Raw genomic sequence first — 27,967 nt, 5'->3', positions numbered from 1 at the left:
CATCTACAGGCAATGGAGTCTGATCCTTAAACAGTGCACATGCAGTGTTATGACTGAATATTAAAGACTGGTTAAGTGCAGTGACAGAAGAGAGAGCAGAAGGAACAAGAGACTCTATTAAAGGAGCAGAAAGCTTGAGGAGGATCTGATGACCCATTCAGTCAACCAAGAGATTCACTAAACAACGGCAAGTAATGCTTATCTTGCGTTATTCATTAGAGTCCAGCTGGATGGGTCTGGTTTAGTAAAGAGTCGAGCTGGAGAACTTGTTACCGCTCTGCGTAGGACAGGGGACAGTGAGACACGGAAACAAATCAGCAGAAATGAATTATTGGCCATTTATTCCAGCGAACACCAAACGCCAAGTCCCTGCGGCATGAGCAAACGTGTGTGAGGAGTTATGATGGAGCAGAGGGAAGTACTCATTCAGTCTTTATATAAACATATGAGTAGATCACTGCAAGGGCTGGATAGTTTCAGGAGCATTAGAATATTATAGGTTAGTGCCATCAGGAAATGTTTCCCTCTCCAGAGTATCACTGGAACAAACTCTGAACAGGGAGAAGCAGACGACTAGTGAGTGGAAGGAAATATGGCTGCAATTTTACCAATGATCACTTTCTCATTAGAAGTCCAGGAGAACCCTCTGCATGTCGCGGTGACGAAAGTCTTTACAGGTATTTTCTATACGCAAACAACCTGACAATGCCGTCGGGTATCTGCAGCTTTGCGACAATGACCACTGTTAAAAGCGCAATATATATTGAATTATATTGAATTTGCTGTGTACTGTCGCATAAACACAAAATGCGAGAAACGTGTGCGAGTGTAACGCAGTGGTAAAGTAAAGTGCTCGCCTTATCATCCGGAGATCGCGAGTTCGATTCCCGGGTGATGCTGTAACCTCTCGCAGCCGGAGGTGATGGGAGCTGATTGGCCGAGCTCCCTCAGAGGGGAGGGATGAGAGGTACTTTGACTCTACAGCCAATCAGGGGCGTCTGTGAGCTTGTGCGCGCGGAAGGAGCGGGTGGCGCTGTCCTCAGAGTGTGTTACGCCAATCCCAACATTGCGCAGTTTAACCACACAGTACAAAAATTGGACTGTATGTTTAAACTGAATTAATCATAGACTGGTTTAGTCAAGCAGATGATCGATTATGGAATGGTTACTGATTATAATTACTATATGAAATTTGATCAGAACTATATACGTAATTATCAAAATGTCACCATGTCAAGGGTTTTCCCAGACCTCCACACTCACTTAAGTTTTTACTGCAGTTTATTCAGGGACCAATATTTACTTTTCTTTTATTTCCCAACATTATGCAGTAGTGGTGAGAATGCTTATCAGTCCAAAAAACCTGGTATGTGTTTGGTTTTCTCTGCAGAGTACACTGCAAACACACCATGTATATACTCACTCTGCGGTTTTAAAGGCCACCTCAAAGTTCTGTCTGCGATTGCTAGGACTGAGGGTGGAGTAGTCGAAAGCGTCTGGGAAGAAGTTATGCACCAGAGCGCAGAAGGCCATCCCGTCACTCCAGCTGGAGGAGAAGTTCTGAATTTCCACGTTCTGACATGACAAAAAAGGAAGGTAAAATAAGGAAAAGCAAGAGTAAGTGAGAAGAGTGGAAAACATTTCAGCTCCTGTTATCACTAGTATTATAGGAGCTACATTCGTCACCAGACTATCAGTTCTGTCTTTTAAAGGTTATAAAATGCAGCTTGAAATGTTAACAACTCCACCATATCAACAATTCTTAGCTAATATGTTTGTTATCGTTTATAGATTATGTGGAACACTCCTCCTCCTTCTGAAGTAGCTGTTTCTTTGGATACTAGAACATATTTACATTTACAGAATAAAATTAGTGGATTCCTTCTGACTAAATGCATCATGGATTTAACAGTGCTGTCGTATCAAGCAGCTTTACCAAAAGCAGAAAGGGGTTTAGTGACAAATGTACTTGAGATCCTCACATCATAGTCGCGGGTTTTCGCCCTGCACCAGTCCAGCAGCATCTGTTTAATGGAGTTAGCATTGGGAACACCGAAGCTGGTGGAGCGCTGGACCTTCACCTGGGCCACTGGCGAGCTGCTGCAGAAAAATATATACAGTAGGAAAATATAATGGAATGCCGATCCATACAAAAGTCATGAAATAACATTTACAGTACACCTCTGTATTTCTTTATACATTCTTGACATACAGTACTGTGCAAAAGTCTTGAGCCCCGCTTTATTTCTTCATATTAAGTTGATTAAATGAAGTAGATTAAATGAAAGAAATGATTTACTCTAACAGGCTGCGAAGTTGCTAAGGATAGAATTAAAAAAATAGGTTGTGTACGCAACAACCTCATTTCCCCTCTCGTCTGTTCAAGCTGTTTCTCACTGGTTCATGCCTTGGGTTAAGTGGTTTTATGCTTGAATGATTAATAGGACACTGTGTGGCTTAACAAACAAAAACATTCCTCTGAAACTGGTCAGGTACCGGAGCTGGACAGAAAATGAAAAGCAAAAGAGTCCTTCAGAAAGCCTGGAGAACTATTTCTTAAGACTAAATTAAAAATGCAAGAAAGTCTGGCTCTTCTGAAGCAATAATCTATATGGTTCAGCTCACCCGACTCCATCCTTATCGAGCTTCTCCATCATGGCCTTCCGGGCCTGCGAGGCAGAGCTTTTAGGCATCGTCTGCGCCCTCATGATCTCCTTTTTACGCTCGGCTTGTCTGCGCTCCAGCGCTGCTAAACTGCCTCCGCTGCGCGAGGTGTCGTCTTCACGATCAAACACACTAGGAGAAAAATATCACTCGCTATTAGTCATTCGGACTGAAAGACAGATATAAGCGTTTAAACGGATTTGCATGAGGTCTTGGCTGACCTTCCGATCTTCTTGTTTGTACTGGAGGAAGATGAGGAGTAGCTGTAGGACTTTGTCTGCATGGTCCCTCCTGAAACAAAGCAGATTGTCAGACTGCTGCTGAAAAATGTTTCATTCAGAGTAGAAGAAGAAACAATCAACTTACTGTCGGACTTCTGTGTATAAGTTGTTTCCATGATGCGGGTCATCCTGCTGCCATCATCTACACACAATAGAGTATTCAGGATTATTATTACTAAGCTTCTTTTTCTTATACATTAAACATGTTTTTTTCTTTCTTAAAATGCATTTAAACAACAAACATGTTGGTAATAACATGCTTTGAACCTGTTCATGTCGATCACAGGTCATGTGTAAGGTGTTGCCATGAAAGCAATTTGCGAAGTAACAAAACTGTGATTTGCCGGAGCTACAACTTAAAGCTGCTGATCAGTAAGAAAATTAGTCAACACTTTCTTAACAAATAGAACCTAAAATGTTGGTATTAGTAGACATAAATCATTTTGATGTATCCAACACCTCTGCGAGAACTGCACACAAACAGCAGAAAACTGTTGAGCTCAGAAGGAATTCAGGCCCAAGAATTAATCCTAATCGTACAGGCTCCAGGAGTACTCGTGTATTAAAGCTTGCTAAAACGCATTGTAATACTGTAAAGAAAGTAATAATTATGCTGATGAAATCCTGCACCTGATTGCGCGAAGCGGTTGCTTTTGGTAATTTCGCTCATGGTGGAGCCGTCGGCCGACTTCTCGACCTTCTTCACCACCACCTCTCCTGCGCCCGGCCGATTCTTCTGCGCTCGGTCATCTCTCTGCTGCCTCAGTTCCTGCAGACGCAGATCTCTCTCCTTTTCCCTTTGGTCTGAGAGGAAGAACCAAATCGGAGTGAAAAAAAAAAAAAAAGAGAGGAAGAGTATATCGATGGAGTGAAGAATGTGTGATTTGTGGGTCAAAGACATGGACTTTATGTAGAATCACTTAATTGAATGACACATCAGCTGCAAAACATCCACACAGTATCAAAGTGCATGAACATGTCCGTTAGTGACAACAGTTTCTACAGTGAGGTTTCCTGGCTGAAACCACTCCTTATATTTAAAGACTGGAGAAAATAAAAAATGTTCAAAGTCGACAAAATAATGAATCATTACATGTCTAAAAATAAATCTGAGGAACTTAAAATCAACAAATGTAACAGCAGAGACAGGAATCACCAAGAGCCACTCGATACAATATTATCACCATACCAAGATGCTGATTTGTATCTGTTAGTATGTCTGTTTATGATTTCATAAGTAATTCAAGTCTATATATTTCTTAATTACAATTCTAAACAAATTTAAACATAATAATTTGCTCCTAACACACAGGATGCGCTACTGCCTGCCAAAGTGTGAATAGTTTAGTGTGTACCCCCTGTAGGATTCCAGAGGAACTGCAACTCATTACCACCTCTACAGTACATATACTGTATATGAACAAATATGTAGCATCAAACGTGTGCAGCATCCAACAAAACATCAACAAATGGAACATTATATGGATCTGATGCTAATGGTGTTGTTCTTACATAAATGTTTACTTGTTAGTGGTGTAAGAGGAATTAAACAATTTGGGATATGATGTCACAAGATCACATTCCTGTAACAGCACATCCACGTGGATTTTATTTCTTACTCATAAGTAACCAAATAGCTGTTATGGCAAAATGTGACTTTGGTAGTCTGATGATTCTGTCAGCATGTGGAAGCAGAGGACTGTCTCCCAACCCAACCACACACACACACACAACACACGGTGTTAAGTTAAACACTCAAAAACATTTGTACACTAAACAAATGCTCTGGTCATGCACTTGCTTACAGCACTGCTCCACTGTTTAAACCCAAATGCCAAATGATAAAAACACACTGCAGGCACATGCACACAGTAACAAAACACCACACACACAAACACGGGCAAAAGGCCCATGTGAGCCATGATCCTACCGAGCTCCTCCTGGGAACATCCCAACCTGGCCTCTACAGGCAAAAAAAAACAAAAAACACGATGATGAAGAAATTATACAAGATGTCTGATAGCTAGTGTGTACACGAGCGAAAGAGAGAGAAAGAGAGCGAGAGAGAGAAAATGGCACTTTTGTACCTCTTTTTTTCTTTCGGAGTTCTCTCAAGGCTGCTCGAATCATCTTTCTCTCCTCAAAATCTTTAGAGTCATCAAGCTGTTACAGAGGGGAGAAAACATCAGCACCAACAGCACTCCTGGACTAAATTCATTAACGTTTGAAAGGTCATGCATAGTCAGATCTTTTCTATACAAATGATGGTTTGGGTGGTTAGAATACCATTTTGTCCAGGATTTCCTCATCCTCAATGGCCTCGAGCTGTTCAGAGGTGAGTGTGTCGCTGCTGCTCGTGACACTGTGGGCGTCTCTCTTCAGCTGGGTGACTGATGAACCGTTCTGAATTAGTGAAGTCTCGCTGGCTGTCTGGAGAGCAGGTTCGATTGAAAATAAAGGTTCTGTATCCATCTACGAAGAAACAGAGGAAGGAAAACATTTAGCATAGAATTTTACCTTTTTTAATATAAAACCTTACTAGATTTTTCACAAGCAACAGTTTATAAACGACTTTCAGTAGGGGAATTATTAATAATAACAGTAAAGAATAAAACGTGTGTGTGTGTATGTGTGTTTTGAAGCTCTAGGGAGATGTGATCCATCTTTCCAGCTGTGTTTACACACAGGCCATGGAAGCAGGCTGACATTTAGCCAGGCATGAGAGCTTGCTGATTCCTGGGAGAATGACCGGCCCGCGTGCCTGCCCTCGCACTCCAGCCCTCTCTCACTAAGCTCTCCAAATCAACGCGGAACTCCCTGTACTGCCAGGTGGGATGAAGCGTGCGCTGTCTGTCGAGGGTTGATAATCACCAAGTGGGTTGCTTGTGACACAAGGTGACCGATATGCTTTGAGCAGGTCAGCCTTTGTACAAGAACTTTTTTTTCTTGGGGGCGGGGGGATTTTGTAACCGTGTGTGTACAATCTAGCTTTAACAGGAGCTAGGGGATTTTCTCCATTAATTTGGTTCAATCTAATTAAAGGAACAGACGGCAGGTTACTGAGGCCTTGTAGCGTAATATTTAAATAACAATTTAGAGGTGAACGAATGAAACTAAAAACTAAATTGCCGTTCAGAATCACATTGACTTTGACATGTGGAAAACGAAGAGAGTGGGAAATGAAGTGGCTGGGTCAGTGTTGTGTTAGCACAGTGCGGAGGAGAACAACAACAAACTGTTTAGACAGTGTTTAAGATTTAACAAATAATTATGTTTATATTGCATGCAAATTCTGTAAACTAAATATATTATATACAATAATGATATTTAACGGTAAGACTTTATTTCTGATACTAATCATCCCACTCTGCCACTCATATCATTCCCAGCAGCAAAAAAAAAAAAAAAAGCACATATGTAAAAAAACAACAACATTGTTTGCATTACTTGCTATATACAGTACAGTTACTATTAAACACTACTACACCAGCGCTGTACTAGTAACATACCAGGCTGTACTACACTAGCGCTGTACTAGTAACATACCAGGCTATACTACACTAGCGCTGTACTAGTAACATACCAGGCTGTACTACACCAGCGCTGTACTAGTAACATACCAGGCTGTACTACACCAGCGCTGTAATAGTAATATACCAGGCTGTACCACACTAGCGCTGTAATAGTAATATACCAGGCTGTACCACACTAGCGCTGTACTAGTAACATACCAGGCTGTACTACACCAGCGCTGTACTAGTAACATACCAGGCTGTACTACACTAGCGCTGTACTAGTAACATACCAGGCTATACTACACTAGCGCTGTACTAGTAACATACCAGGCTGTACTACACTAGCGCTGTACTAGTAATATACCAGGCTGTACTACACAGGCGCTGTACTAGTAATATACCAGGCTGTACTATACTAGCGCTGTACTAGTAATATACCAGGCTGTACTACACTAGCGCTGTACTAGTAATATACCAGGCTGTACTACACTAGCGCTGTACTAGTAATATACCAGGCTGTACTAGTAATATACCAGGCTGTACTACACCAGCGCTGTACTAGTAACATACCAGGCTGTACTACACTAGCGCTGTACTAGTAATATACCAGGCTATACTACACTAGCGCTGTACTAGTAATATACCAGGCTATACTACACTAGCGCTGTACTAGTAATATACCAGGCTGTACTACACTAGCGCTGTACTAGTAATATACCAGGCTGTACCACACTAGCGCTGTACTACTAATATACCAGGCTGTACCACACTAGCGCTGTACTACTAATATACCAGGCTGTACTATACTAGCACTATACTACACTAGCGCCATACTAGTGCTCTACGAAGCTATACAAAGCTATACTGTACTAGTTAAATACCAGGCTAGGCTATACTAGTACAATACTAGGCTATACTGTACTATACTATATTATTGGCAATTTCATTTTCTGTATTAAATACACCACCAAAAAGCACCAGTTGTTGCCATCAGCTGTTAAACACCATTTTTAATTTGGATTTTTACGCGGTATCCATCCTGCTACAAACTGTGATTCTTCAGTCCATTTTAAGCTTTATCCAGCATTACCCAAAATCTTAAACGGTGTCTGTCACTAGACATTAGCTTTTGCCAGACAATAAACTATAATGAAGTAAGAAAGCCCTGCTCAAGCTGTAAACACACACTTAACTGTAGTGTTATTAGGCTTGTTTATTAGCAAATTAACAAAGTCATTCTGTGTGCGTGTGTGTGTGTGTGAGAAAGAGAGAATGAACAGAAAGAGATTGGGATATGGTGAGTATCTTCAGTGATGACAAGCAGACATGAAGACAAGGACCAGCTATAAACAGAACAGATTTTCTTTCCACGAGGACACGTGCTATGGAATATCCATGATAAATTATTTACCCGGGTCTAAAAGTCAGCAAGCCTCCACACTAGTACTGACTATTTTCTTTTTGAAAAATTGCTACATAGTGAAACGTCACGAGCCTATACTACATACAGGATGTTTTGAGGGAGACTTTTTTTTGTTCTTCTACTGTAACTCTTTAGATTTAATCCAGTCTCAGTGGACACACGTCTAACAAAGAGACAATGACCAGTCCAAACAACAAAGTAAAAATAGTCAGTGTGTTACTGAAGAAAAATCTTATAAACAAAGTCTTGGCAAAGACAAAACAAGGTTTTGACTGAATGAAGCGTTTGTGTGGAGACTACCGGACATATGATGTAAGAGTTGGCTGTCTAAAAAGGAAATTGCGGTTACTTAAGTTCACCGTGAATTCATATCGGTGGAGTCCAGTCGATTCTTTTCTTATATACAATGGGTGCTTATTATGATCAAAGCAGCAATTAATAACTTTTACAAAATCGCAAATGTGACCCCGATATAAAAATATATTTTTCATTTTTAGATAACATGTATACAATAAAATATGCTATAACTAACTAACTAACTAACTAAACAAATAAAAGAATAAATGAATAAATCCTTGTTGAGCTTATTTTGGGTTGACAGTTTTGAACCTCTCTGAACTGGTTAGAAAGCTGAGCGGTCTGCATACAGAGATAATTCAACAGCTGCATGATCAGAAAAGCCTGTCGATTCAATTACATTTTTTGAGCATTACGATTTTCGATTCCATTCTTATCATTTCGATTCCATTTTTTATTCTTATCTATTTCTTTCTGGTATTAGAAACCTGCTAAAAGTATATAATAAATATTGAAATGGCAAGTAAATTGCGTTGTTTTCGCTCCATACTCTAGTCCAGTAGGTGGCAGTGTACCGTAGCACAACCCACCCATAAACTCAAAAGAAGATGAAGCAGCAGCAATAATCTTGCACAAAGCGAGTATTTTCCAAAAAAGAAAGTGGCTGGTATTTTCTGAAAAAGCTGCTGTATAATTTTAAGGAACTTGTCAATTATAGATTATTTAAAGTTCATACATTCATTCAAAGAGATTTAAATATGCGAATTAATTCTGAACCAAAACCTGTCCCACTGATATAACTGATGAACAAAAGATTAATTAATTTTTTTGCACAGCTCTACTTGTCAAATGAGCGTGTTTATCAAAAAAACACACTGATTTTATATATTAGAAATCCTTAATAATATGGTCTTTTTTTTCAAGCAGCAAAACAAATTTACTTTCAGATTTAAGATGATCATTCATGTTTAAGAAATAGTCTAAATCTATTGCTTTTAGGCTAGCTGATATTTTTATGTCTTGGTCTCATCTAATAATGTAAAGTTCAAAGCTAATCCTATCATGTAAAAAAAAATACATGCAGTAAGTGCAGCTACAGTACTTGTCAACACCACAAACGGCCATCAAAAATAATAAAGGTTAAATAGTCAGGTCACTAGCTGGGTTAAAATTCTTTGGGGACTGAGTTTGGCAGGCGAGGCTGAATTGAGCATCCTGACCACAGCTTTGATTAAAGGACTATATGGGATGAAAATGTGGACCCTAGTGGTATGCAGCTTGGGCAGCAAGGAACACGCATGAAAAGAGGGCACAAAGTTTAACCCTCATTGTGACAGCTGCTTTTATCTAGGAATAGCCCTGTGTCTTTTTTTGGACCATGTGGCTAGTGTAAATGCATAGTTGTTTAAGCCACATAAGAACACTGAATTGGCATTGTTTGTTGAAAAAGTAGCCTAATCAGTGTTGTATTTTATATAAAAATAAATACCCATATAAGTCGAACAGTAGAACAACAATGTGGTTCAATATGCCCAAGACATACAGTAACTGCAAGCCTGGCTACTAGCTGGGGCACAGTTTCGCAAAAAAAAAAAAAAAAGAAAAGCATACAATCCCAAAAGTATACCATGCTGTTGCTGCGAGACAAGCAACCGGTCTGCGAAGATGTAGAGGAAGAGCGTTGGAGAGAAAAGGTTGGTGGATGTAGGATGGGCTGAGGACTGCTATCAGATGGCAGTTTGTTTAAAGGTTCAGGATCTTGATCTTGTTGAAGTTGTGGTCCTGTGAGCCCGAGAGCATGACACAGGGCTTCTACCTGCCTGGCGAGTGTCTCCCGCTGGAGCTGTAATTGTAGACTCTCCTCCTGCAAGACAGCAATGGCTTCAATAGCAGGGGCAACCTGAGCTGCAACTTCCTCAAGACGTGCATCGATGTGCTCGCTGAAGGCCTTGAGATCACAGTGGACGTCTTTAACAGCACACTGGAGAGTGAGCTCTAGTCTGCCCACTTCCTCATCAGCAATTCTTCCCTCAGTGTCTGCAGGGTCATCAACCAGAGAATCGCCAAGAAGATCTCCAATCACTGCCTCCAGTCCAGACTCTGCACACTCACCATCCAAGCTGCTGAGGGGCGCTATCTGGTCTTCTGAGTTCGCCATGAGCTCCAGGTCAACACCAGGCATGGTGAGGTTTAAAGTTATTTAGAGGCCTGGAACTGTGAAGGATTTTTCAGATTCAAGAAACAAATAATTGAGTCATCAAAGCAACCAAAAGACGACCTTTTACTGATGCAGAAGTTGCAGGCTACTGAGTGGGCTGGGACAGTCGCAGCTCTTTATAGACTCGCCACACCAATCACACACAAACATGCACGTCTTCTCTTCAGCTGGTCAGAACAGGAGAGCCAATAACCAGGCTTGGAATGCAGTCACCATGGCTGCAAAGGTCCAGGGCACCCCCTCTCGCTCAGGTGCCACAGCCATGACTATATATCACCAGTCATTCCATTATTCCAGTGTATAAACACCCTTCAACCTCTACTGCTGTCTATTTACAGCTCTTGCCCTTCACACCTCTTCTAGCAGACAGCTGTGATTTTTTTTCAGTAACACGCACTAAATGAAGTGTGTGCAAATCTTAAATAACCTGAAGGTCCATTCTAGTTGAGGGTGATGACAGCTGTAGATCATAATCAATCGATACAAATACAGAATTAGAGTTCAGAAATCAACTGCATGAAAAACATGTGATCCCGGGTATTCCATATAGTTATTTTTGAACTTTTTTTTTTTTTTTTTTTTTTACTTCGTCATGCTACAGCTGAGCACACATTGAAGAAAACACTAACTGCCCTCTTATTCATGCATGAGCGCACACACACACAACTGGTGATGCTCTGACTGACTGAGAAGAAAGTAACACAATCCTTCTCAATCAGACACCAGGCCATTTACACTGTCTCAGACTTCCAGCATCACTGCTTATAGTCTATAGAATTCTAAAGTAGGAGCAGATTTTTCCAGATTTAATTGAATTGAAATAAAAAAGGGTAACTTTTATATTTAGGGCGTCAAGGAAGACATGCATCTAAAATGTTTTTAGACACTTATGTGGTGGAATGAACTTCCTCCAGATGTCTGTACAGCCAAGTCCTTGGCAATATTTAAGTGATGACTAAAATACTGTAAGTGTAATATAATAATAATATATATTCTAGAATTATTACACATCAAGGGAAATATTTGAAGCCTTTATTTTTATTCTGATGACGACAGCTTATAAATAATAATAATAAAAAAAATCTCAAAACATTAGAATATTTAAATCCATGTTTGAGTAAATTACTATTCATACAGTATAAATGCCATGTATCTACAGTATAAATACACAATAAATACTGTGTATACCATGTACCATTTGGAGGCCATAACTGGTAACTGGTCATTGCTGAAAGGGCCGGACTGGAATGGAAAAGTGAAGCAGAGAAAGCAAAGCATATCAAGCAAATCGTATTCAAGGACTTCACAGGAGTGGAGTGAGGCTGGAGTCAGTGCATCAGGAGCCACCACACACAGATGTCTTACAGTTTAGTGAAAAGTTAGAATAATGTATAAATGTAAACGTCTTTTGGGTAGTGAATTGGATAACTACAGAATCTACAGTCAAACTAGTTAAGATCTGTGCCATGCATGGAGTGTAATGCAATGTTGCATATTTGACATGCTGACAAAACATTAAACCATTTCTATCAAAAACAAACTGTAAATGTACATAATGTACACTAAGAACATTCTTAACCTGTTTTAATTTTGTCAGCTTATTTCTTGACTGCTCTTCCTTAAAGTGTTTCTGCATGATTAGAAATGTTTTTTTTTTTTTTGAGAGTCCTGGCTGATATTAGCTGCATTGCCATCAGTAAAGCCAGATGTATTGCCGTCAGTGCTCAGAATAATCAGAGGCATCATGGCTGCACAGATAGCTGTCTGAATGTATACGTAATGTATACGGTCATGCTGTTACTTGAAACTCTGTCCTTGAAAATTCTCATTATTATAATACATACAAACATGTGTAACATTCATTACAATAGGTGTAACTGCAACAATTCCATAAGATCGGCATTATCGGCAAGATTGGCATTAACCAGGTATAGCTTTTATTATTTATAGACCTGTTATACAAAATTCACTTTTTAAACACTTTTAGACAATCGGGTGGGTCTCCAGAGTTGATGTGCAAAAAAAAGAAGTGAAAATGAAACATTCCCTACTTTTTGTCCTTTTTCCATAGTCGAAGCAGTTTGTAGTAAGTAAATGAGAATTAAAACATCGGCTGCAAGTGGTGCCATCAAGTGGCTAAGGCGCTCTATATGTGAAATTCAGCCTCACTTATTAATATAACGATCCTGACTGTTTAGGGTTGGTCAGAAACCTGGCTCAAAAGATTAAAAAGTCAGGAGGACCGTTTTCACTAGATTTGAATTAATATATTTTAGCAAACTATTATATATATTTTTTTTTATTGTGCCATATGACTCTGTATTACAGCAGTGACATTGTAGTCATCATAATGACCAACAGGAAATGACAGTGAATTATACATATAAATGTAAAAATGTTTGCTTTCAAATCTTCAGCACACTATCTTACAGAAAAGACTGATAAAGACACAAGACGTTTCCGGAGGGTGAGATGGTGAAGGAGATTTTGTAATTTATTTGGCCAAAAGAACTTTTTCTAATTTCTTAAATCTGGATGGTTCTTTGTATTTTTCCCTTTAATGACAGGAACCGTTTTCAAAATGTCCAATTTTAGTCAGTTAAACAAACTCCTCCGGTTCACCACGAAAAGTCTCCAGATCCTTATCTCTGCGTGTTTTCACGAAATATCAGACTCGTACTGTCCATTTTACAGCTTAGTTGTATTTTTTTAACTGGCTAAATAATGCCATTTAAAGGATTGGACTGTTCCCTAATCTGTACTGCACATCAGCGCAAGTTCAAAAAAACAAGAAAAGGAAGCGCTTCATGCCTAAGACCACCCAAACAGATCAAGAAACAGTTTCCACTGCGTGTGCAGATACGGCAGAATTACAGTCCTGTACACCTTATTCCACAATTATTATTCCTGTTTGGTCATAACATATGAACAGCTGTAATTATATCATAAGCCATAAGAGATCGTTATGGCATAAATATTTACTACAGTAATAACTTAACTGCTCATTTTTACCTGGGTCTTGAATTCAAGATTGGTAAACTTCACGTCATTGTTCTGGCAGTAAAATGCTTTCCTGGTTCTTTGTCCGCTTTCCCTCTCACACATTTTCCGCACAGTTAATCCTGTGTTTGTCCAGAGCTCCCGCTGTTAACCTGATAATTAACGCTTATCCCTAAACAAGATTACAGCACTAGCCTACAGGGCTCAGAAGAAGATAAAAACCAATGAGAGAGAAAAGCAGTACCAAAGGGTGTGTGTGCAAACTTAAAAAAAAAACAAAAAACGAATGGAGCAAATGCAAAGCCTCAGATTGTGAGTCAAATGTAAATGAATTAGCTCGGCTTTGCACTCATCAGCCGTGGAACGAAAAGTACGTTTTGAGACGGGTGTTTATATGCTTTAAATGCAGTAAAGGTACCTTGAGGCAGGATCCTGTCGACAGGCTGGAGCTGGTCAGCTTGAATGGTGTTGCTCTCAGACCAAGTGTTAGCTCTGGGGGGGAAAAAAAGAAGAATTTTAGAATATATACATAAACACTTAATAATGTTTCACCTACGATACAATATTTCCACCAGCAAATCATAAGCCAGTGGTGCACAGCATAAAGTATAAATAATGCAGGTACATGTCAAGAGTTTTATTTGATGTTTTACAGCAAACATCAGAATTGGAGGAATAATTTGATCACAGTGACTGAGTGACTTTGGGAAATGGTGGTTAGTGCCAGAGAGAATACAAGCTGATTTGCCTTCTGCTGTTACGGTATGTTCCCATCTGCCTTAAGGTTCTGAGAGAGCCACTGATGTTCTGAGGTGCTTTTCAGCCCACTGTGGTTGTAAAGAGTGACTATTTGAGTTACTAAATCTTTTTTGCATAATCGCACCATTCTGTTAAAACCCCCATTGGTTTCAAGACTCGAACCAGTCACAAGTGGCACCATGCTGATTCTACTTGTTCTTGTTCTTCTCTTCCTCTTCTTATGATTAATATCAATGCTCGCCTGCTCACTGTAATACGAAAAGGTTATTTTTTGCTCTCAGAACTGTCGGTGACAAATTATCAGTAATGAACCTCCCCAAAACCTCGCTCTAACTATAGTAACAGGGCACCCACCACATAAACACTCATTCATTACAACTAGGCAAAGGCAAATGTTCATAACGTATACATTTAGCCTTTCTATAAAAGTCACAGTACAAAAACCTCTCTGTTTAGATAACACGGTAAATGTTTAAATTAAATAGACTCAATGTACATCTATCTGTGTACAGTAAGACCTGTGGATGACATAAGGTGATGTGGGATAAAGAAAAGAGAGCCATTATTCATTTAAGCAATTCATCACACAGGGAGTCACACCGCTCAGAAGTTCTGAATCTACAGTAGAAGGGAAGTCATACACACAGCGGCGAACAAAAACACAATATCCAGCACTCTCCATAAGGAGGATTATTAAATGATGAATTGAAACACCAGCTGAACACGTTCTCAACGGTCATATTGGAATAAGTGGTGCTGGTACTGGGGCTGATTTATTGCTACTTGCTGATTTGGGTTATTATAAGGTTAGTTAAAGGTTGTAATCATTGTTACCATACAACAGAATAAACGCATTCAACAATCTCAAACATAAATTTTAAAAATATACATAAGAACAGCTTTTTTTTTTAATTCGTCAATCTGTTTTTCCCACTGACTGGCGACGTTATGTTACCGTCAAATCCAATGTCCCAGAATGCAATGCAGCTGCATATATGCTGAGTTTTGGTAGAGACTAGAATTGACTAGTTAGAGATTAGAGGTGTTAATGACAGCATGAGACTTGAAGCCATTTAAGCTGAACTGTTTGAGCCGAGATACAGATGAGGACGCGAGAGAGATGGACTGACTGAAGGACTGATCCTCCACTGCTTCACTGGCCGAGTGAATATAAAGAAACGACTCAGTACCACTGCAGCACTGTCAGCGGGTAGTTAAATTGCATTGTGGAAAATGTGAAAATAATTGACATGATAATAAAAACACGTTTTGTTTTTTGTAACTTAAGATAAATAAGAGTCTTCTAAAGAAAATGTGTCACCTGTCTGATCTTCACTCTTCACACAAAAAATAAATAAATAAATAAATCAGGAAAGAAACAAATTTATTATTAGAAAGTAAAATAGCTAGTACACATCTGTGCATTCTAAAAAAGGTTCAGTGAAGGTTTGGTCAAATCCCCATGAAAGGCTTAGGAGGAGTTATTTGGATGCAAGAAAAGCGTGACGATGTCGGGTGACAGCGCAGCCGCCGCGCAGCAGCGGACAGTGATCCCTATGTGTTGCCTTTGCTTCACAAAAGCAAAGAATTTTATTGTAAAATCAATCTTGCAAGCCTTTAAAGGATCACGTTAACTCTAAAGAGTAAGTCATTCAGAGTGGATTATTCCTTTAAGAGTGATAGAAATTCCCGATGGCTTACTCCCACTCAACAGCCTTCTCTCTAAAATCAGCACATACTCAGGAAGGCTTTAAGGGCTAAATAAGGCTAAGAATTAACTTCAGAATACAGAAAGTAATCAGGGTGTAAAAGCTTATTTATAAACGTTAACACTAGGGATAAAGCTGTCAGGGTCAGTACAGGAGTGTCTGTGGAAAACCCATTTTTGAAATCATAAAATTACTAAAGCTGTCAATAAGCCCACTACAGCGCCTTATGATATAAATAACCTTTGAGATTCTGATTTTGGCTCTAGCACTAGGTGGTGATTTTGATTCCGTGTGTCGGCGACCATCACGTCTCCAGAGGAGACGTACTGTATTCTCTTCTGTCCTGCTTAGAGTAAAAGTGCGAGATAAATGACAGAATGGAAACATGGAGGCTTTCAAATATGCCCGGACCGCTTCTGATGCGAGGATGAGCAAAGTGCTTCCAAAAAAGGAAGATAGAGCTGTGGCACAGTGACACACACACTCGCACAAAAACACACACCCTAAGAGAAAGAAAGTGTGTGTGCATGAGAGAGCCGAGTGCTAGCTTTCCTGTGATTACAGAGACCAGGGCTTATCTGGCTGGCCTTCTCACAGCTGCTAAGCAGTAACCTTTAATTAGCGGATTGTAAAGTAAAGCTTTTAGTGCGGTGTTTCCCCTGCGACTGTTAACACTGAGGACATCATTCGCTCTCGATGTTTAATCTTTTAGGGTAAATATGTACCTACTTAATCTGCATTGATTGACAGACCAGTCCCAAGTGAATGAGAAAGAAATGGCCAAGTCGGGAATATAAACCATACACATCACAGCACAGTAATTATCATACACTTCATTTTGACAAGCTTTTTTCCCCCCTTACATTATTCATCGTATAGAAATATTCATATGACGTGCGGCATGGTTTCCAAAATGGCTGCCAAATACCATAGCACACGCTAATGCACCTCGGCACCGCATTCCTGTTAACCGATCCACTCTTCTCTGTGACAGACTGTTAAATCCATTACGCATTAGGCATTAAAAAAAATATATCTCCATAAAAAGAGGAAAAAGGAAATCTATTCAGTTAGCTAGGAACTATGTCACATCCACGCCAAGTGATGGCAGGACAATCAGATCAGATATCTGAAGCTTTGTGCACATGAAAAACTAAGCAAACTGCATTCAGAACAAAGAATGTCTGTGAAATGAGGTTTCCAAGGGATGACGTCCAAGATGAAAATATCTTATAGCGTTCTAATTTGTCAGAAAGGGATTTGGCAAGTATGGGTAATTTCCCATCATTCCTGTCATGTGCTGGACATTAATTATAATGCAACAGCCTGTAACAGCAGCATGCACTGTTCTATTTATTCATATGATGTGATAAATTGCAAACTTACGGATAGCGGAATGCATGTATAAAAACTGACCGTAGTCGCCCAATAAATTTGATGATGCACTACACACATCTACCCAGCATGCATTCTGCTTACCACCAGGAACTCTATCAGGAGACGATGTGGAATGTGGGCTTTAAACTAATTTCCCTGCACAAGCTATTCAAGCAGCCAGTTATTATTTTTAATTTAATGCATCATTGAGGATAAATGACTTTAGCCTGGGCTGTATACACACATTAGTAAAAAAGAAGAATTGCATTCTTTCCCCCCAGTGTGTCGGCATGCCGCACCAAAGTTTCCCAGACGTTCCTGTAGCCTTAAATCTACACAGCATCAACGTGTGTATTACATAAACAGAAGAGCATGAAACCATCCGGCATGCGCTCTGTGCATCTGCTAATCTGTAAATATTCTCAGCGAGCTCATAAACTCGTACCTGCTCTCTGAGCAGCAGAGCCTGTAAGGATCCGTGGCATGGCTCCGGACAATGACGTGGATGAAGACGATGATGATGAAGTCTGGGTGGCTGAAGTTCTCCCGTCTTTGATCTCGATGGTCAGGAAGGCCTTCATGTTAGACTGAGGATCTTCCTGTGTTTCTGCAGAAGCTGTTCTCCTGGGAGTCTCACCCTCTTCTGAGCTGCAAGAAGCACTCCTGACATCTTCAGTAGTGCTCTGGGGCCCGCCTACCGCTCGCTGTGATTGGTCGAGGTTTACCCCTCTGTCTGGAGAGGTGGACAGTGAGAAGGAAGGATGGGATGAAGACATGTCCTGAGAGTTATCTTTGGACTCAGAGTGCGCTGAAGCAGGCAGAGATGCACCGAGTGTGTTAGCAGAAGGGACGATGCTTCTCGGCATGCTCCTTTTTTCAGCTGTAGGTTCTGTAAATTTGAGCACTCTGTCACGCACTGAACCAGCTCGGCTGAATGGTGAATAGGACAGCGTTTTGTTTGCAAATGCTAGAAAGAAAGAAAAATGGAAATGGGTGGAAAGTTCTTTTCTGTTGCACGCACACTCATCGCTTTCTCACAGTATTTAAAGAACAGAATGAAGCACTATAAGAGAGAGTTCAGCTAAGTTTTAACTTGCATGTATTCCTAAATACAAGAAATGATGCTGGGCAAATAAACATACATGCAAAAAGGACATAAATTATAACCAAAATCCAAAGTCCTCTTAATATCTTCTTCCTACAACTTTCTTTTAATTGTCATAAGGAAATAAAAGGAAAACAAATGCACATTAAAATTTCGAAATGAACTGGGTCCCTAAGCACATGCATGCTGTGACTGCCCTATTCGGTCATGAGCACGAGTGAGGGATTTGGGATGCAGCCATCAGACAGTGGGGGAGGGCAGGACGTCTTGATACTGTAAAGACAGCAAACACCTTTTTCCCCATCTTAATCATAAAACTAGGAGACTAGTGTCCTAGAAGGTTCTTACTTTCCACTGACAGAGCATGCAGCCGGAGGAACCAAATAAAGCAAAAGCATCAAGATTTTTTTTTTTTAAGTCGGGAGAGTGATTTGATCAAAAGTTTAAGACCCGTTTAAGCTTTGCACCCAGTGATTTTCTGTATAACATTTAAACGTACCTGCATCATTTCTAACAGGAAACAGTGAAGCGTTCGTGCTGGATGAGTCCTAGAGAAAACACAGTAATCCACAGTTAACTTGATATAATGTTGCCACAAATATCAGTGTGATTAGTCCCTGAAGCTGGAACTCTCTATATCTGGATGTGTAATTATCTTTTATCTAAAGGGTATATCATGGTGCAATCATTTTATTTCTTATACAATGATGTTTAATCTGGAAAACACCTAAGAACTTGCATGCATGCAGGACGTTTGACTTGTGCTTCAGTCATGTTTTCGTCTCTCTCTCTCTCTCTCTCCTCAAAAAGCTCTTTAATTCTACCTTTATCTTGTCTGCTGAAAAGCACACTGTCCCTGATGCTGATCATTGCTCTTCTGCTTTTCCTGAAGATTCTCTCTCATAACTACCTTACTGTCCCCCTCCTGCCCTCCAGACCTGCCTGGTCCATCCTACTTCTGGGTGGAGTTCCCATCACTGGCTGCTAATAAATCACCCGATATGGACAGCTTAAAGATTCAACTGGAAACCATGAAGATGGCTTTAAACTGAAATTTCAAATATTAACTAAATGTAAACTATACCAAACTATAATAGCTTAGGACTAAACTCTCCATCATAGCTTTAGGACTATAATTTAATAACTACAATAAAATAAATTTCATTTTAACTTTATAGTAAATTTCCTGGTTACACAATTGTACTATTTGATTCTATAGTTTTCAATTATCAAAGGGAAATGGATTATAAAATCACCCTATCCAGTCTCACCCTTACTATGGAATATGTTCTCCTATGAGTCTGGTTTCTTCCTCATGTCGTCTCAGAGTTTTCACCTTGCCTATGCATGCATATCATCCCCTGGCATTCTGGACACTGACTTTTATCCACTGTATTCAGAATATGGAGGCATTAAACACCCAGATGGTTGGAGAAGGGAAAACTAAGGGCTAGTGTGTTTATGTAGCATGGCAACTGACCTCCTATAAAGCTCTCGCTCATTCCAATAAAACACTAATGTTTATGGTAGTTGCTTAAACAAGGCTGTTATGAAAACCAGGACACGGCATCCGTGTGCTGCAGATGCGACGAATGTCACCTGCAGCTGAATAGTACCTCCTAGTGGAACCACCGTGCCATGACTGCATGTAATGTACTCGGTCTCATTAACCATTCGGAGTTACCTTCTGCTTCAGCGCACCGTCTCCGGGTGGGTTCCTGATGGCACGACGTCTCTGTATGGAGTTCACAGCCCCATCGTGCACGTCTTCGCCGTTGTCATGCGGGGGAATATTGAAGTCAACTATCTTCTCATGAGTGTCAACTTCATTAGCCAAGTTTAGCGAGGATCCATCGGGTCTCTCATCCACTTGCTCCGAAGCGCACACTCTGGAGCAGTTGTGGGAGCCGTGACTGCGCGCCGAGGCGCTGGAATCGGAGTGGGTCCGGTAGCGAGGGATGACATCGGAGGCAGGAGAGTCGAGCTCAGAGCGGGAGCTCAGGGGGCAGGACACCTTCTCCTGGAGCGGGTCTAACACCAACACCATGTCAGAGTTAGAGACTGGAACACAAGGAAAAAAAGGAATTTAAAAAAAAAAATAAATAAATAAAAAAAATAATGAGGGTCAGAAACTGCATTTATTTGAGCAGATGAACAGGGAAATTAATTTATCATGTACAACCCGAGGGGAAAAAAAAAAGTGTTTTAATATTTTATTACAGTAATTATCACACAACAGTAACTAAAATATTGGCTCTGATTGTCTGATTTCTAACTCGACTGCAGCTTCAACCTCTTTCATGTGTGTTTATGCCACGCCACACACCAAAACATCATCCATATTACCAGGTAACACTCCAATTTGCGCATAATCCATCAGAGAGGCAAAAGCAGAGACATGTGTTTGGGCACAGATGGTGCTTAGTAAACCTCTGCGTTCTTTTTTAAAAGGATTTCCAAGAGTTTAAAGATGGTCCTTAATTGGACTGAATTGGCTTAAACATTCTTCAGACTCATGAAGCAGTTGGAGGCGAGAGGAAGCTGTCTGATCCAGTCTCAGATGGATACTAAAGTGATGATGAGAGTGAGAAATGCAGCGGCGTATCCTTCTCGTAAAACCACAGTGTGGTCAGCGCAGGCTCGCTTTAATTCATGCTCTAAAACCGAGCCGCAAAAACAAACGGTTTAAATGCAAACCAGTCACGCAGGGGCTTCCATGGTTGGCATCTGAAGGCATTTTGGAGCCTTGGTTAATGAAAGCACAGCAGGGGGACAAAAGATTGAAATTAAAGGTTTTAGCACATTGAGGCCCACACACAGGAAGCAAGCGCGTCCCGAGCATGAGAAGTGTTTAAAGAAAAAAAAAAAAAGGGTGGAGATAGAGACATTTCCTGTCACTGTATACGCAAATGGGAACACAGCTGGAAGACAGGAAACGGGGATCCAAGCACAGGATGTAAAGGGTGGACTCATCAGGTCAATTATTTGAGGGTCACTTACTAGCTGAAACTCTGTATTGGGTAAAATGCAATGCTGAATACAAAAAAAAAAAAAAAAAAAAAAAGGTTTGGAGGAAAAAAAACATCTTTTCTGTTTTTGTATTTTTTTTTTAAACCAGGCCATAAAGACATTCCTTTAAATTCAGACAGCGTGGTCGCATGACCCTGACGGTAAGAAGCGCAGACTCCAAGCTCCTTGAAGGTAATAAAGTGTCTGAACAGATCCCTGTCATTTAGAGGAGAGGACTCGACCCTGATGCTTTTCACATCTGCTGAGAGAGGAAGCGCAGTTTCGTCTACGCGACTGCTGCTCACATCGCAGTAGGAGCGCAGCACGGAATGCGCTCGCTTTATTACTGCATCGGCTGGCGGCCGTCTTCCAGGTGTTTGTGCAGACGCATAAGAGTATGCTCTTCAACAGTGCTGGCTTCAAAACGTCGATCTAATGTCTGTCAGAGCTACTGTACAGTATGGTGCACAAACGCACATCAGTGACATGGAACCTGCTTATGTACATGATTGGATACTCATGGGAAATCTATTTCATGAGAGTATCCTAACTTTTTTTTTTTTTTGATGAGAGCATTTTCTAACTTCAACTCCCTAAAAAAAGTACAATGTTTCATATAACTGGTAGTTGAGGGTGAGATCCATATGGCAACGGGTACAATGGCACAATAATAGCTCTAGACCTACTGGAAAGTTAATTATACACATGCAACAGTCTCGGAAAACCCTTGGTCACATTTAGTCATTTTCTACTATATAGTTATGAAAACAACAAACCTTTCTCAAATGCTTTTACACATCACTAGAAAATTCTGAGCACTACATTCCATTCCTTTATTTATGGAAAAACAGCAACTTTAAACACCTGAAGGTTTTCACTAGCAATTCAATTTATTCACATTCAAGAGGAATTATTACCTCATTCTTTCATTTCTATCCTTTAATATGGTCATTAACGTTACATTTTTGCTTAAATTCCTTGTTGTGTGTGCTGTCGTCTAGACGCACGGTGTGACCTCGCACCAGAGGGCGCAGAATCATGTGTTCCATAACACAAGCAACAAAGCAAACTTCTAACGCAAAACCCAAATCTCTCTCTAACTCCTGATCAAGGGCACTACTTGGTGTGCAGAACAAGTGATCATACACCTCACATAGAGCACTAGCTTCCATTTTACGCTATTTGGGACTTTACCCCAAAGAATTTGTTGGTGATAAATTAGAAAATCAGCATTAATTTAAATCACCTGCAAACATTTTATACTGATGTAAAGCACAGCATACTCCATAGCATCGTCTCATTTGCGACAGATGCACTGAATGAGGTCATTAAATCACTAGGAAACCTAGCAAATCACGCTATAACAAATCAAACTTCATTAATATCCTTATTACAGTCTTCATCCATTTTCACATGCTTGTTTCTATTTTCAATATGTTACGAAGTCTGCCACAACATACTGCTAGGGCTGCAACTAACGATTATTTTAATAATCGATTAGTTGGGCGATTATGTTTTCGATTAATCGATTAATCGGATAAAACCTGACCGCTTCTTTAATTTGATATTTTGCTTATAACTATAAAAAAAAAAAAAAAAAAAAAAAAAAAAAAAAAAAAAACATAAATCAGGGTATTATTTATGTATAAAAAAACTTTTAAAAATGCAAAAGCCACATATAGAGTTTAATAATCTTTAATTTTGACATTTTAAACCTTAAATGAAATGTAGTATATAATATATAGTGTATATATATATATATATATATAGTTAAAAAAAATACACTGATCTATTGGACTATAAAAACAACTGTGGAAATGCAAAAAGCTAATAGTCACAAATATACTGTTATTTGCATTCACTGAAAACCACAACAATCACTAAATGTAATATTCTACTGTTATTCGCACCGTGTAAATTAAGCTAATCTAAAATAGCGCCATTTAACTAATCACTATTGCTCATAAGGTGATTGCGCAATGTGATGCTAGCGAGATACACGTGAACAGATCTAGCGCGACTGTCCCGAAGTTAGCAAACTGTTTAAATAAAAGCATTTAAACTATACAACTTGTACACGATGAAAAGATACAGTTTTTACCGACCCTGCTGACATTTCGCCATCCGTAACGCCAACATGTTTTTTTTTTAAGTGTTCGTGCATGACATGCAATGAAATCTCGGTCTTGAATAGCGTGCAGGTTACCGTCTTCTTAGAGGAGTTTAATGTAAATTGCTATAAAACCTTGGAGGACTCGGGGCGCGCGCTTTTTCCTGCCGGCGCTTCTGTAACCTCCATTGCGCGAGCGGCGGTGTATCTGTGTGTATTTGTGCATCTTGTGGTCGCGCGCCTCAGTGACGTAAGCAGCCCAACTAATCGATAACGGCATTCGTTGACAACGAATTTCATTATCGATAATTATCGATTTTATCGATTAGTTGTTGCAGCCCTACATACTGCATATGAAAACAGTCAGCAGAACAAAAGCTATCAATTGTTACATCTTGTACTCTTATCAACCATAATTATAAATGTAAATACATAGTAGCATAGTGTTGGTTGATTCTGCTGAATGCTGTTGTGACTGATGCAACACCACCACAAAAGGTCAGTATAACACCATCATATAAAACTATTTAAAAAGTGTTGACTGCATCCTGATTAAGCCATCTCCACCATTTGGTCTAGGTATGCTGTGCAAAAGAAAGAACACCTAAAAACATTTACATATGGTATATATACACACGCTTACTTGCGTATTTACCTACCACGGGCAATTTGGGAATGGGCAAACTGGGAATCTGGGAAACTAGAGGACCGGGAGGAAACCCACCAAGCATGGGGAGAACATACAAACTATATATATATATATATATATATATATATATATATATATATATATATATATATAGAGAGAGAGAGAGAGAGAGAGAGAGAGAGAGAGAGAGTGAGAGCAAACTAGAGAGGAAGCCAGCGTCAGACGAGTGGCCTCAGTCAGGTTATACCCAGGTCACACAACAGGCATTAGACTCTGGATATAAGGACCAATTTCATAGATTTTCCCTCTTGGATCATCCTTCGGTTATGAAACCACACACTACATGATTTCCCAGCAAAGTCCCGGTTTCCTGGTTCTTGGAAGCTGAGATCTTGTGGAATTTCATGACAAAATCATGGCAGCTTGATTGTCTTCTGTTTATTGGTTGAGACAGTCAGAGACAGTCTGTGTTATAAATACACACAAATATTACACATGGTTTAAACCGGTACAGTCAGAAAGGATGAGTGAGTAGATTTACAGTATGAGGTTGGAATTGGATTTCCCACATCACGCAGCATAAAATCTGGAACTAATCTAAAGGTTAATTAAAGGGACAAACGTCTACACTGCTTTATCCTGTACACAGGGTCACGGGGAGACAAGGACGTGCTAGGATCCAACCTCAGGAGACTTGGGGCATGAGGTGGGGTACACCCTGGACAGGGTGCCAAATCCATCGCAGGGTACACACACTCATTTACACACTATAGGCAATTTGGGAACACCAATTTGCCTAACCTGCATGTCTTTGGACTGTGTGAGGAAACCCGCCAAGCATGGGGAGTTCATGCAAACTCCATGCACACAGGGGTCGGAATGAAACCTGGCCGGGAATCAAAACCAAACCCCGGAGGTGCGAGGCGACAGTGCCACTATGCCACCGTCTCCACATCCCTTTATATTAAATAATGACTTGTTGACTGCTGTTTGCACATTCGCTGGCTTCATTGTGCGGCTCTGAGAACAGATTTAAATTAGAGGAACACCTGCTGCTCTGAGGTTTCAGGAGAAATGCCCCAGTGGTCAGCTAAGCACGTAGAGGAAAATGCGTGCGTGAGAACTCTAAAAATCTCATTTAAAATGAACAAACTGGAAGGTGTCATGATTGATTTAATACATTTGGTGAATTTTCCCAAAGTTCCCATGAAAGCCAGCAAGCCATCAGCCAGTGTTTATTCTAAACAGAGCTATTTTTAGAAATCACAGTGGGAATTCAAATCACACCGAATTAGCCAAAGGCAAGGGGAAGAAAATGTACTGCTGGACTTCAAGATCCTTATCCCGTTAGCCAATCATACACTGAACAGATTAAACGAGTGTTCTCTGACACAGGGGTCAGCCGAGCTATCGTTCACGGGGACACGCGCTATTTAAAGCTTGTAGGACAGATCTACACATGGACCACTTAAGCACTTGAGGAAGTTCGCTTTTTGTTTCAGACTCCTCCGCTGTTGCTTTAGCTGTGTACTTAAGGCTAAAGATCCCACTAAAATGTAAACATCCTTTCAGATTTCTATATTGTGATAGCGTGGAAAGGATTTCCTTCCAAAAAAAAAAAAAAAAGAAATCACTTCGAGTGGGAGTGCTCTGAGAGAGTGAACGCACTGCTACAGTAATCAGCTGTTTACGATTAAACGGTCAGATTGTTGGCTTGCAAGCACTTTTAGTGTATCCACATATTCACGTACTTCACGTGTCCAACAACAACAAAAAATTTACCTACACAAATGAGAGCGTGTTAAAGCGTGTAGGTGAGGTCTATGAGGAAGTAAAAGCGTAGCTGCTCTGTTCTCTTCCTAACACCAATCTTCTTCAGTGTGAAATTCAGCGTGTTCACCTCCGCATCTCCTAGTCCTCGCCCCAAACTTCCTGTTTCTTTGTGTCTCATCGAATAACAAACACTGACTTCCTAAACTGTCTCAGGCCAAGTTTGGAGTTTGGAGGGAAAGAAAAAAAAAAAAAAGAGCAAAATTACTGGTTAGAAGAGGAGCTAAGGATAGACGAGCAGAACCACACATACTGTATCAAAGGTCTTGCAGAAAGATGTTACCTAAACACGCTAAATATGGCTAGTGTAAAGAAACCGACGAGGTAGTGAACTCTTAGATTTTAAGTGAACCTGAAGAGATGTAATCGAGCATAAAGTAAGCGATTATTTATGGTCATTTAATGACTAGCGTCGGTTGAACGTCTTGCGCGTGCAGAGGTGGCCGTTCCCACCGAGCCGGGGCTACACCCTCTAAACAAACTACGGCTCCAACCGCATAGCACCAGGCCGATAATAAAGCGTATAATCTACAGGATTTAGACATGTGAAACATTTCAAAAGTTGTCATTTGCAAGGGAACATGAGAAGACTTTCAAAACATGGTAATAAATTCACCCCTTATATAAACAGTTGTTCTGGTTTATTACAGCAGCACACGTTAGACTGGCATCAGGAAACACAACCCTGACACGAGCCGGATTATTATACAGAGCTCTCCCCTTCATTTACTCGCACTGCCTTAAGAGAAAAAAATATATATATATATTACATGCAGCCGACTGTAAGGTGAGAGCTGCTTCACTCCATCCAGTCGAGTTAGCTTTGTAATCTGTTAAAGAGTCAAGGGCACCATGTGGAGCAGGGTGAACTCTTTAGGGTGTGTTGATGGTTAACCGACCTGTTCTAGGGGCCTCTTTACTCAGGGTCTGGCTGTGGAGTTTCTCAACCCGTTCAGACTTATCCACGATTTCCTTCGGTGTATCCTGGGGGGGAGAAAAATTTATTTAATTAAATGACAAAGTTAAGTGCTCCAGGAACGCCAGAATGTAAGAATATTGTGTCCCATAATTGTTTTAATAAAATTTTTTTTTATAATAATAATACTAATTCAGCTCCACCAATGTGTGCGTTAATATACCAGATGAAATACACCTCAGATAATGCATTTTGTTCTACCTCCAACATCCTTTATTTCACTTCTAATCCAAATGAACTGTTTGAGTGTCCATGTAAATGACTGCTGTCTTCTGTTGGTTTTGGCTCAGGAGCAGAGCTGACTATTAAGCTGGGGAAGGGTAGTGTACCTTCACAAAAAATCTAATTCGCTTGTTTGTATGCACCGATTGAAAGTGAATCGGAATGTTTAAAATGACTAAAAAGTACATTTTGCATAATATCCCACCTTTAACCTACACAAGAATCACAACGAGTGCTTCTATTTATTGCTGTGCATCTGAATTTGTGAATAAATCACAAGTTTAAAGCACAGTCCCCACTGTGAGGTCTGCTAAAGCATTACAGAACCTTTGTCCATGCGAATACTTCCCAACCTGATGATATATCCTTTTTTTTTGTGGCAGTTACTTAAAGGGTCGCATTGCCAGCTTGACGCCCGATTGTCATTCTCACACACACACACACCTCTCTATGGGCAACTGGGGAAAGCCAATTAGCTTAACCTGCATGTCTTTGGTCGACGGATGTAGACCAGAGTACCCAAAGGAAACCCACCACCAAGCACAGACAGAGCACGCACACAGATCTGAGGCGAGATTTGACCCCCGACCCAGGAAGTGCGGAGCCACAGTGCTAACCCCCAAGCCTAACCCCACCGTGCGAACCTACAGTAGGTTTAAAGCAGATCTGAAACATGATTTAAAGCCGACTATCAGTGACCTACAGTATCTGACCTGTTAAAGTATACCATTAAAACCAGATAAGAAACTGAGGGCAATGTTTTTATCTGTCACACGCATACACACACACACACCTACCTATAGTACTAAGTGCTAAAGCATTT

General features: G+C 40.3%; 1 protein-coding gene across 9 annotated transcripts in view; it reads right to left on the bottom strand.

The window, feature by feature from the left end:
• The window catches only part of smtnb (smoothelin b), a 54,721-nt gene that overhangs the window by 3,683 nt on the left and 23,071 nt on the right, over positions 1–27,967 (bottom strand). For 5 of the 9 annotated variants that reach the window (XM_053480623.1, XM_053480624.1, XM_053480627.1 and 2 more), the window contains 14 exons: positions 26,846–26,930; positions 20,033–20,409; positions 18,848–18,896; positions 17,689–18,210; positions 13,817–13,890; positions 5,232–5,417; positions 5,033–5,108; positions 4,876–4,908; positions 3,576–3,749; positions 3,031–3,087; positions 2,886–2,955; positions 2,626–2,796; positions 1,983–2,100; positions 1,424–1,575 (listed from right to left, as the gene is read on the bottom strand). In XM_053480623.1, coding sequence (XP_053336598.1) covers positions 1,424–1,575; positions 1,983–2,100; positions 2,626–2,796; positions 2,886–2,955; positions 3,031–3,087; positions 3,576–3,749; positions 4,876–4,908; positions 5,033–5,108; positions 5,232–5,417; positions 13,817–13,890; positions 17,689–18,210; positions 18,848–18,896; positions 20,033–20,409; positions 26,846–26,930 — 2,144 coding nt within the window. The remainder of the gene's footprint in view (positions 1–1,423; positions 1,576–1,982; positions 2,101–2,625; positions 2,797–2,885; positions 2,956–3,030; positions 3,088–3,575; positions 3,750–4,875; positions 4,909–5,032; positions 5,109–5,231; positions 5,418–13,816; positions 13,891–17,688; positions 18,211–18,847; positions 18,897–20,032; positions 20,410–26,845; positions 26,931–27,967) is intronic. The other 4 variants (XM_053480625.1, XM_053480632.1, XM_053480629.1 and 1 more) reach the window with 3 other exon arrangements.

This window comes from Clarias gariepinus, chromosome 21 (assembly GCF_024256425.1).
Source record: "Clarias gariepinus isolate MV-2021 ecotype Netherlands chromosome 21, CGAR_prim_01v2, whole genome shotgun sequence".
Lineage (NCBI taxonomy): Eukaryota > Metazoa > Chordata > Actinopteri > Siluriformes > Clariidae > Clarias > Clarias gariepinus.
Note: the sequence above shows the minus strand (reverse complement) of the source record. Positions and strands in the feature narration are given on the sequence as shown.